The sequence below is a fragment of the Tachypleus tridentatus genome, chromosome 13 (assembly GCF_004210375.1).
Source record: "Tachypleus tridentatus isolate NWPU-2018 chromosome 13, ASM421037v1, whole genome shotgun sequence".
In the NCBI taxonomy this organism is placed as follows: Eukaryota; Metazoa; Arthropoda; class Merostomata; order Xiphosura; family Limulidae; genus Tachypleus; species Tachypleus tridentatus.
The window spans coordinates 29,625,447-29,644,081 of NC_134837.1; the positions used below are offsets into that span (position 1 = coordinate 29,625,447).

Sequence of the window (18,635 nt, forward strand, 5' to 3'; positions counted from 1 at the left end):
CTTCATACTTGCTTTAGCACTTACTTATTTGGTCAAATTGACTGGGCTTTTGTGCATCATCTCCATGCTCAGGGACTGTGATTTCACTATTATGTGACCAGCTTGCTTATTATGGCTCTTTCCAAACTGAAATCAACCACTCCTTCACAGCAGTTACTTTCTGTGGCCATTTGGATGGGCTGGTTGGTCAGAATGCAGAATTCCTTTCTCTGATCAACTCATTATATTGTCCAGTTGGGGTTTTTCAATTCAAACATCTTTTGAGCTCTGCCTTCTCCTTCACGATTTAGTTTAATGGGATTTTAGTTCACAATGCCCTCTCAGCTCAGCTACTTACTGCTTGCAAGTTTCTATTGCATTTGTCTTCCATGACATCACAGGTCCCTCTTGAGAATGTGAATGTACCATAAGTTCAGAGATCATTTCATGAAGAACAGAACCTTGATTGGGATTCTCTTTTCACCCCATTTCCTTTCCTTCTCTCCATTGAGATTATCTGCATTAGTGACTGAACAATACCCATGCGTTAGTGGTTGTGCTGCTTCCTTCTCAGCTTCCAGATCTGCATCTTTTCTTGATTGCTTCTCTTCAAGCATAGAGAGTATGGGTCAATTACAATGATGCTTTGGGTTTATCATCTGCAGACCTTGGTGCTCTGCATGTCGCTGTTATGGAACTTCTGTCCATATTTCAGACATTACTTTGTTTCCTACTTGTTGTGTGTTGTCTGGGAATGATTCCTTTGGGCAATTCTATGGCAATGGAACACATCACCTAGCGAAGAAGCATCCAATCCAGAGATCTATATTTTGGTCTTTGGATTTCTTATAATGGGCTACACACATCACATTTTGCATTATTATATGTTCTGTGCAGAGTGCTTTTTATCTGGTCATGAATTGTCTTCTGCACCTTTTCTGGATATATCCCACTGAAGGGACATTAGATCCTCTTGGTTTCTAGGTTCTTTGCCATCAGTGAATGCCTTTGATACAGATCTATACAGCAGATTCCCTCTCTTTTGGTTGTCTGTTCCTTATACACTGTCACTGGCAGTTGATACCTTCAAACCAGATTGGTCACACAAGTATCTTTATTTGTCCCACTCACCTGATTACTTAATCCAATGATTTCTTGTCTAATCCACTAATTTTAGAGTTCTCATGATTGCTCCCTGTTGACCAGATCAATTTTGGTTTCTAAAGTTATGATGACTGCTCCCCCCCTCTTTCCTTTATCTGCTTCTCTCTCCCTTCTTTGGCAACATCAATCACATTTTATACATCATAACCTCCACATTCTGTGTCTTCACACCTATCTTTTGTGTGGCTCATGTGATCCAATGAGATCCAGTTTTGCACATCAAGTCACTTGGTAGTGTTGATGACACTAATTGCAGGTTTTTCACCATTGATACACACCTACCTTGGCTTGTGGTGGAAATTCTCACCTGGCTTTTCAACTGTGGGTTTTTGTTCTTGGCTTCTGAATATCAGACTCTCTTTATCCTATACCTTTTGTTTTTCCAATACTATAGTGTTTCTACTTCCCATGCTAATGCCTTCATTCCAGTTACATTGCCCTTACTTGTGTCATACCCTTCCAGTTCCAGATTGGGTCATTCACGTATTCAATCGTTCCCTTAATTTATCTCCATTTGAACAACTTCCTAATTTTTGCTGTTACATTTTCTCATACTACATAATTCCTTCTCTTAGGTTGTGGACATTGATGGTCAGATTTGTTTGCCATTGACACTTCATGTACCCTTCTCCCTCTATGTGTTTTTCCCTTACCTGGTTCGTTCCTCCTCCTGCAGACTTTGGCACTTTGGAAGGACTGTTCCTCCTTTTGTCCTACTTTCCATCTCTACTCTTCTCCAGATCCACAGAGGCTTATGTGTCTGGTCAGATCTCTTCATTCTTCTAGAGCCCATTTTGCTACCTTCTGGGATAGCTGATCCTAACTCTGTCAGCTGGCAATCATCCCTTTTTGAATTCATCTTCTCTCTTTACTATTTGGGTCCACCTTTGGGTTTAAATGGCTTAATCTTCCCAACCATTCTTCCTCTTAGACTTGTTTCAGTACTCCTTCCATCCATTCTACACCTTACTGTTTCTTTTACCTCTCGTCTTTGTCATCCAGTGCAGGATATTCTGCATTCTGATATATGGACTATTCTCTGTATGTTACTCACCCACTGTCTACATCATCTTGTAGTTTCCTCCTTCTCAGGATTTCATCTACTAACAGACTTCAATGCAACTTTACCTGGTAAAGTTTATTCAAAACTTTTTTCTTTCAAGTCCTCTTAACTTGCTATTTAACACATTGATCCCTTCTAACTTCACACTATATGCAATGTTCACTCATGCTTTCTCTTCCATGGCTTCACAGTGCTCACCATGAAGATGGAGTGTTGCACAATATTTGTTGAAGGTGAATAACCTTGCAATATTTTGCTTTATAAAAATGTTCATTCTGGATCTTACCACCCATGGATTGCATGAATAAAGCAGAAGGAGATTGCTGCCCATCCCTGCTCTGTCTCAAGTGAATAAATCAGTATGGTCTGCTTTAGAAAATAAAATTTTATGCTTACCCATTGCATTCTTCCAGACTCTCCACTGCACTGTCACCTTCCTTCCTTGAGTGTAGCATAGGAGTCCTTCCCACTTTTCAGTTCCAAGCCATTAGGATGGTTAATTACAGATGCTAAATGAATTACACAAGGAACAGGTTAAAGTCATTCAGTTGAGAGTAGTGTGGTGGTGTTCTCCTGGTGTAGATGTGATGAGGCCTTCAGAGGAGTTGAACCATCATCTTCCTGGTTGACATGGCCTCCTCTTCATGTTTATACAACGGGAGTTGAGCCACTTCGTCACTGAATTATGTGGCCTTCTGACACCATTTACACAAACAAAACATTGGCATCGAGCTGTCATATAAATAGATTATTAGGCCCTCTGACACTATGTACATAACCACTGGAATTAAGCTGTCACATTCATAGATGGTGTGGCCTCCTTATAACATTTACACAAACACTGAAGTCACTCTGTTATGTTCATAGATGATGTGGCCTCTTTGTACATATTACACCCGTTGATGTTGATTCCTGTATGTGGTGAGGGGACCTCCCAGAGAAGGTTTTGTACTTTTAGTTTACCTTCTCTGGAATCTAAACATTCACCCATATGTTTAAAGTATGTGACAACTTGTAAAGTGGAGGAGAGGATGCTAGTGTTTGAGAGGTCCAACCCTAACACATCACTTTGACCTTGAATTCCTGTAGAGAGGTGGCCTTGGGGTGGCCCCCCAGGGCCATTCAGCTGGTACATTTGGGCTAAGATCAATCAAGTACCAGTGTTGGGTGTTTACAACAGTTGTTATGGACATTGTGTCTGATGCTGGTGTTTGTGTATAGTGTTCACAAAATCATCGTAGTGCATCCCCTTGTAGGGCTCCATGGAGGCAGGGTAATTGGGCACTGAAATGTTCTTTATTTGTTATTGATACCCAAATAAAAAATAAAATAATAAAAAAACATCATAGGTAAACAACCATGTCTTGAAGATTCTGAAAAGCAACCTTTAACTTCTTCAACACCTGTACTTCATTTTCTGATATTAAATTCTTTATCAGACAAATCTTTAGGGCAGATGTCTTCCTTTTTTATTCAGAAAGGACTAGAGGGGCTTGTTGGCTTTCCTAATAAGTCAAAAAGCTGCATTATTGGTTCACCATTTTGGTGGAAACATCCACTCCAAATCACATTGAACTCCTCTTGCATTCAAAAGCCATTGGGGATATACCCATTGAGGTTACATTCCTTGAATTTGTCATGAGGAGTTATTGTTGAGAGGGATTTGAAGAACATCCTCGAGTCAGAGATACTTGCTGGTTTTTCCACTCAAGGAGTTTCTGCAGTGAGATGTATCTCTACTTGCAAAGATGGAATTATGTTGCTGACCAATGTCCTAATTTTAATGTTTATATCACCACGTGCATCTGCCACCATCAGTCAAGTTATCTAAATTGTAAGGTACGGCCATATATTCTGAACCCTCTCATATGTTTCCAATGTCAGCAGTACAGTCACTCAAGGATATGTTGTAGTTCCTTGATCTATACCCATTGTGGTGGCAAGGAACATGATGCCTATGAGTGCAGAATGGATCCTCACTGCGTTAATTGTAGTGGCTCTTAATCCTTTTACTTTCATTCTTGCCCTAGGTGGGTGGAATAAAAAAGAGGTACATCCTTTGAAAACATTTCTTATCCCAATGCTTGAAAGTTACTGTTCACCATTCCATTTTAGATGTGTGCTACTGCACTCCATTCCACTTGTACAGTGGAAGAACAGAAACATCTTTCTGTGCCTCTGACAGAGTCATTTTTAAACCATGTGAAAAATCTTTTGCCTTCTGTGGTTAAGAGATTTGATGAGTCAATGTCCTCACCATTCCTTCCAGTGGCTCTCCAGGTCCACTTTCTTTGGCTCTGTCTTCTGGCATTTTATCATTTTCATCTCCTTCTTTAGCCCTGAGGTGCAGAGTGATTATTCATTCATGTCCTCAGTTATTGGAATTATCATCTACCAACAAAGACTTACCCATTCAACCTTGGCAGGATCAGTGGAGTTCGATAGACCTTCTAATAAAGAGAAATGATGTGATCAAAAACAGAAGAGGTCTCCATCCAATTCTCCTCCACATAAATAAAAATGGCCACTTTGATACAGGGGAACTGTTGAGGTTTGCCTTTTAATTTGGAAAACATCAAGGCACTGATTGATTCTTACCATCCTGTGTCTCTTTCCTTACTGGAAAAAATTTCTGAAACCTGCTGATACAGTCACCTTTTGGCAGTTTTCTCTGTACAGAAATGACAGATTTTGTGATGGATGAGTGCATGGAGAGGTAGCATCTTTGGTTGATCAGGATGTGCCTGCCCTGTCATTGCCACTTTATACACTCTTGGGTTGTACAATCTCCATGTGCTCTTTCTGCTTGTCTCCTGGAGAGACCTATAATCAATTAGATCTTGATGCTTTCATTGAACAGTTGTTGTCTCCCTTTTTAATCCTTAGGGACTTTAATGGACATAATTTCCTCTAGAGTTGAGCTGATATTGATGGGGAGGGGTTGTTCCACATAACATATGCTCTTTTCAATACTGGTTCTTTTACTTATATTCACTCACTTAGTATTTTACTGCTAGTGATTTTGCTGTACTCCCATTTGCTTTTCTCTTATGGGGTTGACAGGACCCATGGAGTGATCATTTTCATGTCATTTTAAGGGAAACTGGCCAAGGTCAATGTCACCTGACCCACATTTCTTGGTGGAAATTAGACCAGGCCATCTGGCCCTCTTTCACTGCTTTCTTGGAACTTGATTCTGCCATCATCTCTAAGCCATCAGTAGATGACTGTGAAGCAGGAATGAGTGGTATCAGTATTATCGAGGCAGCTGCTCGATGTATTCCTAAAACCTCGGCACATTTTCCATGGTATTCTCATCCATGGTGGAATCCTGCCTGCCACATAGCACAGAAGGCTCAAAAATGGGTCTGAGATACCTGTAAAAGGAATCCCACACTTGCAAACCACATAGCTTTTCAATGAGCACATGCAAATGCTTGGCAGGTAAGATGTCAAAGGCAGAAAGAATCTTGGATTAAGTTCACTACTAGCATCCCTTCTACCACCACTTTAAAAGACATATGAGACAAGGTTTAGAAAGTCAGTGTGCAGTATACTTCTTTTCTTCCTTTTTTTTTATCTTGCTCTCCAATGACCAGCAAGTTGCTGATACTCTTGGCAAAAGCTTTTCTCATGCATATAGTACTTCTGCTTCATTCCCCACCTTTTTAACCATCAATACTCAGACAGAGTTATTGCCTCTTTCCTTTTGGGCTGATTATCTCTATGACTATAATTGCCCCTTTACACTGGTGGAACTCAGGCCTACTTTTCATTAGTCTAGTAGTACATCAGTTGGATCTGATTGTATTCACTATGAGATGCTGCACCATCTCTCTCCTGTCTCTCTTATTCTTCTTCTGGTTTCTTTCAACTGGATCTGGCAGGAGAATGTTTTTCTTGATTCTTGGTGTCATGCTATTATCCTCCCTTTCTCTATGCCTGGGTAGGATCCCTAGGTTCCTTCAACCTACTGTCCAGTTGCTTTGACAAGTTGTCTCCGTAAGATTTTAAAGAGAAAGGTTAATGCTTCTCTTTGGTTTCAGGAAAACCTTTCTCAAATGACGACATCTTGTTTTTGTGTTTTTTTCCTTGAAAAGGAGTATGATAGTACATGAAGGTATGATGGCATTCTGCAAGACTTCCATTCATATGGGTTGCATGGCCATTTCCACATTTTTATTAAACATTTCTTAATGGACCAGTTCTTTCCAACAGGAGTCCCTTAGGGCTGTTCATTATAAAGATTAATGCCGTTATTAGGTAACTCACTCCAACAGTTGCAAACAAACTCGATGTCAACGACTTTCACATCTCATGTCAGTCATTGAGCATAAGGTTTATTGAATGGCAACTCAAGACTGCCCTCAATCATTTACTGAAGTGGACCACAGCAAATGGTTTTACTTTCTCTCTCTCTAAAACTGTTTGCATGCACTCATGCCAGCAATGGGATATCTTGGATTACCTCAATCCAAAGCTCCATCTTAGAGAAGTTGTGCTTCCTGTGATCACTGAAGCAAATTTCTTAGGGTTTATATTTGATTGTAAGCTGACTTTCATTCCACACATCAAGCAGCTACATGTTGAGTGTACAAGGACACTGAACATCCTCCATGTCCTCTCTTTCACCTCATAGAAAGCAGATCATTGTTCTTTGCTAAAGATTTATTGTCCCCTCATTTGATTGAAACTGGACTATGGGTCTCTGGTCTATGGCTCTTCCAGGACTTTCAGCTTGAAGATGAACCCTGTTCACTATTAGTGGCTTCAGCTCTGCACAGGGGTTTTCCACTTTTCCAGTCCAGAATTTGTACATTAAATCTCATGAACCTCCTATACATATACTGTATATATCTTTACTGTATACTTCAGAACTTCAATCCCTACTACAGTGTCCCACCTGGGATTGTGTTTTCCTTCCTCAGTGGGCCACACTTTTTTATAATAGACAGTCTGCCATTGTTCCTTTTGACCTTCGTATCCAGGTGCAGCTGGCTGAATTGGGTTTGACCTTGAATGATATTGCTGTCTCCACTGGTCAACCTATCCAACTATGATTTGTTACCATCCCCTGAGTCATCTGAGGAAGGTGGATACTCCCAATTTAAAGTACCATCTTCTATTTGTCGAACATCTTTTAAACCATCCTTCCATTCCCATATATTTATAGTATGTTGTCATTTGGTGGTTGTACACAGGATTCCCTCTGTAGTTTCTGTGTTCACTGCTGAACTGTACACCATTTATTTTGCCCTGGATCATGTAGAAATTACGCAGTACACAAATTGTGCTATTTATAATGACTCACTTAGGTCTCTATTGGCCCTGGAATTGCTTTACATAAGTCCTCACTGTATTTTTGTTGATATTTAAAACTGACTAACCCATTTCTCTCTATCATCCATTTATATCCAGTTCTTCTAGATACTAGTCCATGTTGGTATTTGCAGGAATGAATTTACTGACACCAAAGTTAAGTCCATTTGTTCTGGTGCTATAATAATCATGTCTGTTCCATATGTGGACTACTGTTCTGTATTTAAGGCTTGGCTCTGTGCCAGTTGGCATTCAACTTGGAGTGTGCAGTGTGATAACAAGCTTTTACAGATTGAACCTTATATTGCTCTTTGATCATCTTGCTTTCATAAAGGTCAGAAGGAGGATGCTGTCCTGGTTAGGCTACTCATTAGTCACAGTTTCTTAACTCATTGTTTTCTTTCATCTTTGACTGATGCACCACTGTGTGGTCTGTGTGACACTTAAGTCATAATAGGCCACATTTTACTGTTGTGCTGTCATGACAACTGTGAGTGATGGCACCATTTTAGGCATGTTTTTACTATGGCTTCACTTCTGACTTTAGGCTATATCACTGGCAATGGTAACACTGTCCACCTCAGTTGTCTTTTTAAATTTTTAGGGGTCATTGGCTTCTTTAATTCTATTTAAGTTTTTAACATAAAAATTGTCCTTCCTTTTATCTTAATGTGATTTGTTTTTACGTATTTTAATAATTTTACTTTTATTTTTTACTGGTTATTTGGTGCAGATAGCTTAGTTGCTTTTGCCAGTAAATGACAAAAACTGGAGTTCAGCCATCACCTTCCTAATACTATTTACACAAATACCAGAGTTGAGCCATCGCTTTAATGTGTGATGTGGTCTCCTGATAAACAGTACATACACACTGGAGCTGAGCCTTTGAAATTACGACTCATCCCTTTGATTGAGAGCTCTTTGACCAACTTCACAGAAAATTAGTTTTCAGCATTTAGGTTTTGGATTTAAATGAATCCATCCTTGTTCAGTTTTTGGTTGTTTATCTTTCTTGGTTCATAGCATTGGTGCATGGAATTGTTCCAGTTCTCTCCTTGGCTATAGGGGATGTTATTGCTTTAGGATGGTTCTGGCCTGTGTCTGTGTTGAGACTTCTGTCGTTCCCTCACACTGGTCCCTTTTCCAACTCAATATAGGATTCTAGCTAATCGTATGAGTGGAGTTAAGTACCTTATTGGAAGTTATAATTTTTCTATACTGAAAATGTATTACTCACACTTCCCTCTCTTCCTCCCCACTTCTCCAGTGCTCGCAGTTTCTGCCAAATCTTGAAGTGAAGATTCAGTTAAAGTGTGTGAAGGAGTTGCATGCATCATGTGAGAGGTCATGCTTCTAGTGGTCAAGAAATGATGTATGATGATTTATGTGAGAGACATGTTTGAATATTGTAATTTCAACATGGGGGGAGCATAAGGCTTGTGACATGTGTAAGAAAAAGTTTGTATGCAGAGGATAGTACTGAACGAGAATAGCTAATCTTGTGAGAGGAGGTAAATACTTACCAGAAATATATTTTCAGTGTAGGAAAATTATAACTCTGTTTTGTCATATGTATTTATAAAATTGTTTATTTTTTCACCCTCACAGTTATTTTGTATTGAATGTGTGATAGTTATTAATTGCTTTTTCTATCCTAAGAATACAACTGCTTCGTATCAGCATGCTTTGAATCTAGTGAAACAAGCAAGAGAGGCTGGGGCCAACATCATTCGAAAAGGTGTAGCATTTATGGCAGCTTTAGCAGTTAACCAGGTTTGTGCAAATGTTCACAAAATCTGTTTGTTTAATTAAAAGTACTAACTATTAATGGCACTCCAAGTTTTATTAGAAAACTATTTTTGTTTTGAACGTTTAGAAATGCTATAGTAAAACACAATATTATCTGTAGTAATTAGTGAATAACCATAGTAAATTGAACAAATTTAGGAGTCTTGATTATTGATAAATTAGTTTTGACTTGTACATACTTCCTCTTCCATCTCATACTTTCTTCTGGCAGTTTTCCTCACAAACTGAATATAATGCACGTGAACCTTTTGAATCTAATTTTTCTAATATTTGAAAGTTTTTTCCATTTGTTGTAATTATTCACTTATGTTTTAGTTACAAAAATAGTGTGACTGTTGTAACAGTACAAAGGTAGCTTAATTTGCTAAAGATTAACAGCTTAAGTTGAAGAAATCACCATCATAAGACTCATAAATTTTAAGTTTCATGATATGTACATGATATGATGTTATCCAATAATTAATAATTCGTTAACAGTGTTCAAATTTCTGAACACTTAAATTACTCACATTGTCACAGAAGTATTTAATACAGAATTGTTATGCTATTTAATAATCCAAATAATTTTTTAGACGTGATAAGGTTACACAAATTTTATTTGATTGCCAAATTTTACTCATGTTTGTTTGACATATAATTTATTAAAAGATATCTTTAGATTAACAAATAAAATTTAGATGGATTATCTCAAAATGATGCAAGTATCAAAAGTACTTTTGCAGTTTGTAAACTTTATTTTTAATAGATGGCTGAAGTTTCTAATATAGTACATTACCTCCTCTCACATTGTGAAGCTATTCTTGTTCAGTGCTGCCCTCTGTATGCAAAAGTTTTGTATACCACAAGCCTTAAAATCCCATGTATACAATGATCAACATGGTTTGACTGAGTCTTTTATGTAAATCATCATATAACATACCTTCACCAGTAGAAATGCAACATGCCCTCCTGCCATATATGATTCCCTTTATTTGTTTCTACCAAATTGTTATTTCTCGTTAGGCATTGATTTAGTGCAGACAATTTTTGATTGTGCTCACTTCATAAGTTTTTCTGTTATATTTCTACAAAGTAGTGATGTCATTTCGGTATTTTACTGCAGTTTATTTCTGTAGTTTGACACATAACTTACCTTGGTTTGTTCTTTCTTTTTAATTCTTCACCATTTATGATGAATTTTGAAGTTCATGTTACCACTTTGGATGTTCTTCCATCTACTTCCAGCACAATTACATAGGCTCAAAATCAGGGATTCTCAACTGAGGAATTTTCACTTTTAATTTATTGGGAGATTGATCATTATACGAGTCATCTTTCTTCTTCCAATATTGCTCAACGTCTTTGTGAATTAACTAAACAACAAAGATTTTGTTAGCTTTTTTTTCCACCTAATTATGCTGTGCCTTCCAAAGCCTGATATGATTTCATAGGTGTATGTTCTATTTTGCCCATTTCTCCAATTTCTTATTTTCATATTCCTTTCTTTTTACACAACATTCTTTCCACAAATGCTGGAAAAATGCACTTGGAGTGATCTGTGTGGTTACTCTAGGTTTTCTGTTGTTCCCAGGAAAACCTGGGACAGGCATCCTGTGATTTATCTACACTTCTGTGTTTCAGGTCCTTCTAATTTCTCCATACAAGCACAACTTTGGTTTCTTCTTCTCTTTCAACTCCAAACTACTTCTCCATTTCCTCTTTTTCTCATCCATTCCTTTTCCATCAACTCTGATCAATAGTCTTTCATTCTGCCTTTCCTACCCTTTGTCTTCATATTTGGTATTTATGAAGTCCCTGGCAAGGACAGCTGAATTGGGTAGGTACTTCTCTTCCTTTTTAGTGTGATCCATTCACCTTTAATCCACAAACATTTATCAGTGTAAATGGAACATCTTCCACCATTGGTTTTTGAGTATGTGTTTTTACTCTTATCAGTCCACTGTTCCTATTATTATGGATTTTCTGACATGGCTGTTTGATCATGGGACTTCTGTTTCTTCCATAGCTGGTTATTTTGCAGCATTATTTAATCACTTTCTATTTTTCATGGTGCCACTTGGTATTTGCCTCATTTAATTTCAGTTATGTATATTGGTGTGTAGAAGACATATTAATACTAGAAGTAAATGACCTTATAACACTAAAATGTTGTTTTATTTAACTAGACACTCAATGTTTTTTTTTATGGCTTCTTCAGGAGCTTTCACTAAAACACAAATTTGAACTGACAGTATGAAGCTCCAGCCTTTCTGCATCTCTGTCTGGAGGATGATATTGCTTTGGAGTGATCTGTTGCTTTGCAGTTCATCCATTCGACTGGATTCCCTCATTTTATCATAATCTGGTTGTCGTTCCCAAGTGAGTATTTTCAGATAAAAGTTGGACCATCAGATATAAACCCTGACACACTCATTAGTTGTGTTACCTCTTCCTTACTCAGTTTACCTCAGGATATCCACCTCTGTACAGTGGATCTCAGAGGTTGATGTTGCACCCAGCTTTTGTATATTTTTATCCAGTGGTTGAAGTTGCTATATAATTTGAAAGTTGACTCACTTCTGCATAGTGGGACCCAAAGGGTGGCATTGAGCTCCATCTTGTGTGTGGTTCTGTCCAGAGGATGATGTTGATATGGGTGATGATTCTTCATCTTGTGCACTTCATCTAAGGCTTATGTTGTGCAGTATGAAACCAGTCTGATTTAGTTTGATGTAACCTGTCACATGGGTAGATCTCTTCCTACCATCATTCAGATGTCAGGTTCATAGATGTGTGGTTGGTTTTGGATTTGTGCACATATGCTTGTTTTGTAGTTCAGTTTGAACATTATATCCTGCCATTCTACTTAACTTGAGGTAAAGATGGTGTGGATCCTCCTCCTATTATAGGCAGTGGTTTTATTCTCAATACTGCTTGGTTTTGGATTGGAGTTGACTTGCTGCTTATGTCTCACTGCACCCTAACTGCTCTAAATCTTGGAGCACTTCCATTTTTGCTTTCCCCACACTTCTGTTTGTAGATGGTTCTTCTAAAGTTTTTATTCTATGAGACTGAACTTCTAATATACTGTAATTCAGACATCAACCCAACAGTTTATCTTTCCTTTTTTGATTGTACTCCTTCCACTTTCCATCCATGTATGAGCTACCTATTTCCACACTGGATGCAGAGTATACCCAGTAGAAGTGGTTAGATTTCTTACATGTCTTTCTTTCCCACTGGGGATCACATCATGGTTGTTCTTTGGATGCTTTTGAAGGATCCTTATTTTATGTCCCTTGCATTAGACAATGTAAGATTCTTGCTATACATGTGAAAAGAAGTAATGTACAGTACCAAAGTTTATGATTTTCCTATACTTTATGTTTCTGATACATACTTACCTCCACTAAAACTTCCTCTTCACTGAAAACCAATGCTTTTGTTTTCTGTCTTAACTTAATTTGATCATTCAGTTGAATCAAATAGAGAGAGTCACATTCCTCAGGAGGACATGTTGCACTCCTATTAGTGGAGGGTTGTTATAAGATGATTTACACATGAGACATTAGCTGCCTGAAGTTTACAGCTGTTGTCAAACATAGGATAAGTTTTTGATAGTTTACAGTGGTTATGAATCACAAGGTCAACTTTTCATAGCTTATAGCAATATTAAAATATGAGGTTAACTTTCCATGGCCTGTGATGATTAGTTTTCCACTGTCTACATTGGTTACAAAACATGAATTAGCTTTTCATAGTGTACAGTGGTTATAAAATATGAGGTTAGCATTCTATGGTCTGTGGTGGTCACCAAACATGAGATTAGCTTTCCATAGTTTGCATTAGTTAGTAAATATTGTGCTAGTTACTTGAGTAGCACATGGTTGTCACGTATCATGTTACTTTATGAGTCTGTGGTGATATAGAAAAGTGTTCTTATTTTCCTTAAAGATGTGATTAACAATCACATAACTAGTTTTTTGTATACTTACAGTGAAACATTTTAATTTGAGACATGATTAGTTCTGGTGAATCATTAAAATCTTCAGGTACAGACCCTAACTTTCTATACTCTCTGCTAAACACAGAAATCTTTTGTGTGCCACAATGATTATTAATACTGAAGATTTATAAGTCAGGTATTTAGTGTTTAAAATAGTCTCTAACAATAATACTGTAAACAAGGAATAAGTCATCATATGGTAAAGTTGGGTTGTACTTATTTTATGTGCACTAAATTTATATGAAATACACTTTCACTCAAGGAAATAAATATATCAAGATAAATACAAGGAAACATTTTTCTCCAAGAAGTAATGATGTATTTGTAATAGTGATGGTGTGCACAAGTTTACAGGCAACCATCATGATCTCTAGCATGTGACACCAGTTGGTGAGATTCGTCATTTACTAGAATATTTACAATAATGTTCTGTTTCTGGGGAAGTCATTGTAGCTCAAATTCTTCAATGAATAAATATGTGCACGTATGCATGATTTTTCCTTCAGTTCTGATTGAGACTAACATCAGTAATTGATATTTTTTTCCCTTTAGAATGATCCAAAAACGGCTATGGAGATCCTAGCTATTACTCCTCAACAGAATTACATTACTGTGAAAAATCTAAGAGTAAGTGTTTAGATTCATGAAGTATGTGTAGGTTTCAATGGTAAGCTTTAAAATGGAAATATTATCTTTCTTATTATATATGTGAGAGTAAAAGTAATAATGTAACTCAGCTCACAAAAACTTTAAGAAATCTCTGAAGTTATCATTTTTATGTTTATTGGTCATTGTAATAAGCATTTAGTTATCTAAATGTTTCAGTATGTCTCAAAAAGTTGAAAACCTGAAAAGTATTAAAATATTAAGATTATGTGTTGTTGTTGTTACAGTGAAGATTATGAAAGTTTATGGTTATCATTAAAATTTGATAATTAACAGAATTTTTTTTTTTTTTTTCGTATTTCATAAAATAAATAATCGTGTGTTTTTCTCTAGAAAGATTCCAAATTATCAAAACATTTTAAAATCAAAATTAGTGCTTGAAATAATATCCTGAAACTTAAACTACACCCTATACAGCACATAAAATAACCACAAGAAGTTATCAAAAACAAATAAATAAGCATGAAAAATTGAACAATTCAATGTGGAGTACTGCCAAAATAATTAGGTATTTTTTTTTTGTAATTATTAAATAATTATGATACAAAGGAAAGGAAAACATTTTACAGTACAAACGTGTGTAAAAAAATATAACTTAAGCTTTACCATCACAATTATATTGAGTCTTGTTTTAATACTTATTCATACAGTACATAGACAGTTTAAGCATTTACAGATTCTTTTGTTTTATGTGCTTAGATAGAATAGTCTGTGGGGTAAGTGTGGAGGAAAGAATCAGATTATGTCAGCCAGGGTCAGAGAGGAAGAGATATAATAAAGTGGGCTAATAGAGTAGTAGTTTTTGTTGTGCACATATGGGCTAATGATGTAAGGAAAGGTAGGTTTAGAAGAACTAATTAATAGGTACAAGGGCTTGATAAGGGCATTTAATGAAAAATACAGTTGTTTCAGAAATGTTGCTCAGAATTAACTGTGGGAATGAATATATAAGTGTGTCATTAGGGCTAAATCATAGATTTAAGTTAACCCTATCATTACAGGTTTGGTGAAATTCACCCATTCTGTAACCAAAAAATATCCATGAGAGTAATTATACTATAATTTTTGATAACATCTGTATATGTTTACAAAATTTAGCAGGTTAGTAGTAAACATCACAAGGTGTTTGTACACAAAATAATCAGGTTTTTAAGTTAAGTAATAAAGACTTTTTGTTTAAAATATTTTCTTTCAAAATGTTAACTAGCCAACATCCAAAGTAATTTTGATATTAAGGTTAAAAAAATACTTATGCATCAGAACATTTTTAAGTTTCACATGAGAAATCTTTATAACTTCCTAATAATTATTAATTTTTTAAGAAAAAGCTTTATACTTTCTGTTATTTTCCCTACTGTATGTGTCTCTGTAGTTAGTTTAATTTGAGCAACTATATAATCTCAATACAAAATTAGAAACTAAATATAAATTATGCTTTTTTTGTACTAGAATGACTACAGATTATAACACAAAAACAAATATTTAGTCTAAATATCTTTAATTTTATTATATATTTACATGTATTTATTATTTTTATTATGTTGACCTTTTGGCTGTGTCTGGCTAACATTATAGAAGTTGCAATGATGCTGTGCAACTCATGTTACTGTATCCAAGATTGTAAAGTGGGCCTTTACAAAGTGACCTGTCTTGGCTGTGTGTTATTGGAATATTACTTTGTAAAATACAATCTCATTTCAGTTATAATACATTATATATGTGTATACATTAGTACAGTTTAAAATAAGTTCTTAAATTTCAGTTATTTATTTTAAAACAGAACAGTAAAAACAAAAGATTATAGAAAATAAGTATCTCATCTTGTTACAAACTTTAAACACATTTGCTACTTGTCATAGATTGCCTGGCTTTTTCAAAATTCGCACGTAAAGGGTGTGAAACAAAATATTTTTTTAGGTTTTATATATACATTTTGAAATAACCAAAAATCATACATTACTATATCAGTACCACAGAATTCTACTGTAATTTATCAAACGTATTATCTAAGTTATACTTGGGTCTAAAAAAATATGAAATTTTAAGCTCACTGAAATTTCGCACATTTTTGAATTCGAGCATTAAAATAATGTGTTTGCACTGAACACTTAAATTATGCTGAGAAAGCTACTAGGGATTAATCTGAGCTTTTGATTATTTAGTTATCCGTGCCTTGTAGACAGAAGTAAGCGTATAATAGGAATTACAGAAACATTTGCAGATGATTTTGATAAAAGAGGCTTCTTTGAAATACAGTGTTACAGAGGGAGGAGTGGTTTTATATGTTAATTTTTTAGTTACATTGTGTTAATTTTGAGAATATCAAAGATAATAGAAAGAAAATTGAATTTGTTTGGTTTATGTTCGTGGATATAAAGGAAAATCTCATTTAATGTGAGTTTGTTATAGACCACCAGATGATACTGATGAAATTAGTGAAAAACTTTGTCAGACATTAAGGTTGTGTTTTATAATTGTCAGCTGAAGGCTCTTATACTTTATAACATAAATGTATACTGTTTTGTTGTTAAGCTTAGGATTCTTCTACAGTAGGTGTCTGTGACTTCTTGGCAATAAATTCAGCAATAAATAAACAACATGCACTCCACTTGTTTACAAAGTAATGTCTGTATTATTGGGAACAAGTTATACATTTGTACAACAAATTCTTTACACTACAGAGATCATAGGAAATATGATAAACACTATATGATTCTCCTCATCTTGTCAAAAGTACACTTTGGCCTATCAATTTACTTTAGAATTTTAATTGACAAGCAAAACTACCTTTCCCTATTTTTATCACACTGGTACTTGATGTATAATTGTGGGATGAGTTACTGCAGTTGTATACATCTCTTCCAGTAATCATTTGATCTTTATACATTTGATATTGTCTATTCCTTTGGTCAAAATGTACCAAGGCTGTTTCAATTGCTTTAGAACACACTTTGATGGAATAAACTATACTTGTCTCTTTAAAAGCTGTTAGTTTCCTTTACCATATTAAATGTTAGACCTGTCAATTCTGTGGCAGTTAGCTTCATGTTGTACTATTCTCTGTCCATGATTTTACTTTCTTCTGAGAGGTTGTGGCTTATCTCATATTATTTATATGTTTATTACTAAATCATCTGCTTGCTGTGTCCTTGACATGAATGAGTTACAACCACAACTCTCAATAATTGCCTTTTTTTAATTTTCTTATAATTAAAAAAATTAAACAATCATAAAATATTCATTCACAAAATAAATTAATAATATCTACACTAAACAGTCCTTTATATCACAATTCTTTACAATGAATTTAAGATTTCAGCTGTTAATGAAGTCATAAGTATGGGTGATTTGTAGTTCAGTCATTTGGATTGAGAAATGCTAGAGTTAAACAGTGATGGAGAAAGGTTGTTTGAAACTTTTCAGTATGACTTTATTCACCAATTTGTCAAAGAACCTTCTAGAAACAATGCTGTTTTTTTATTTATTAACTTCAAACACCTGTGTGCAAGTGATTATTACTTGGTTAGGTTCGATGTTTTGCTGCATATGGAGATAAGGAATAATGGTATTTTGGTTACAAAGCAAATTTTGAAGGGATGTGACAAAAATTATCTGTTGTGAATTAGGAATCTGAGTTATTTGGAGACACTGGTCAGATGTATAAAAATTTTAAGTATTAAAAGTAAAAATATTCCTTATAGAAAGAAAAGGGTCACTGCAAGTAAAAAAACTTGATTGTCTCGCAAGGAATATAAAGAGATAAAATTAAAGAAAAGCATCATAAATTTAAGAAATTTAAATTGATTGGTATGACAGGAGATTTCAAAGATCAAGAAAATTGCTGAAATAGGATATTAGGATATCAAAAAGGATGTATGAAAAAGGGTTGGCTGAAAATGTAAAAATTAACAGTAAGGATTTTTTAAAGTACATTAAGGGTAAACAAAATGTTAGGATGGGGTAGGACCCTTGAGGAATGATAAAGGAAGGCTCATATCTGATGATTATGAAATGGCTGGGTTATTAAATTTATAGCTTTTTCTTCAATTTTTACTAATCAAGCTTTAAACAGTATTCCACATATTGGACAGTTTATAAATGGAAACAAGATTGAACAAGATGGATGCATTAATTCTGAACTTGTTAAGAAAAAACTGGGAAGATTAAAGAACAATAAGGCTCTTGGGCCAGGTAATATTTCCTCAAATGTTTTGAAGGAGGTTAAAAGTAGGATATGGGAGCTACCTATTACCATTTTTTCTCAGTCCTTGACTAGTAGGAAGGTGCCAAAGGATTGGAAGTTAGCTAATGTAATTCCTTTCTTCAAGGAAGTTGATAAAACTTGTACCAGTAATTATAGACCCATTAGCCTTACACCAGTTATGGAAAAGTCTGGTAAAAAACACTTTGTAAAATCATTTAACAAAGATTAGAATTTTATTGAATAGTCAATGCGGTTTTACTAAGGGAAAATCTTGCCAAACAAATCTTTTGAGATTCTTTGGAAAGATTACTGATTTTGTAAATGAGAGGAATGGTGTAAATTTGGTGGATCTGGATTTTCTGAAAGCATTTAACAACATGCTACATAAAGCTTGAAAGAAAATTATCTCTGTAGGGGTGCTTGGTATATTAACAAATTGGATAGAA

General features: G+C 35.4%; 1 protein-coding gene across 2 annotated transcripts in view; it reads left to right on the plus strand.

The window, feature by feature from the left end:
• Positions 1 to 18,635, plus strand: part of LOC143240104 (pentatricopeptide repeat-containing protein 2, mitochondrial-like) — a 59,074-nt gene that overhangs the window by 22,965 nt on the left and 17,474 nt on the right. For both annotated transcript variants that reach the window (XM_076481984.1, XM_076481983.1), the window contains exons 6-7: positions 9,185 to 9,298; positions 13,872 to 13,946. In XM_076481984.1, coding sequence (XP_076338099.1) covers positions 9,185 to 9,298; positions 13,872 to 13,946 — 189 coding nt within the window. The remainder of the gene's footprint in view (positions 1 to 9,184; positions 9,299 to 13,871; positions 13,947 to 18,635) is intronic.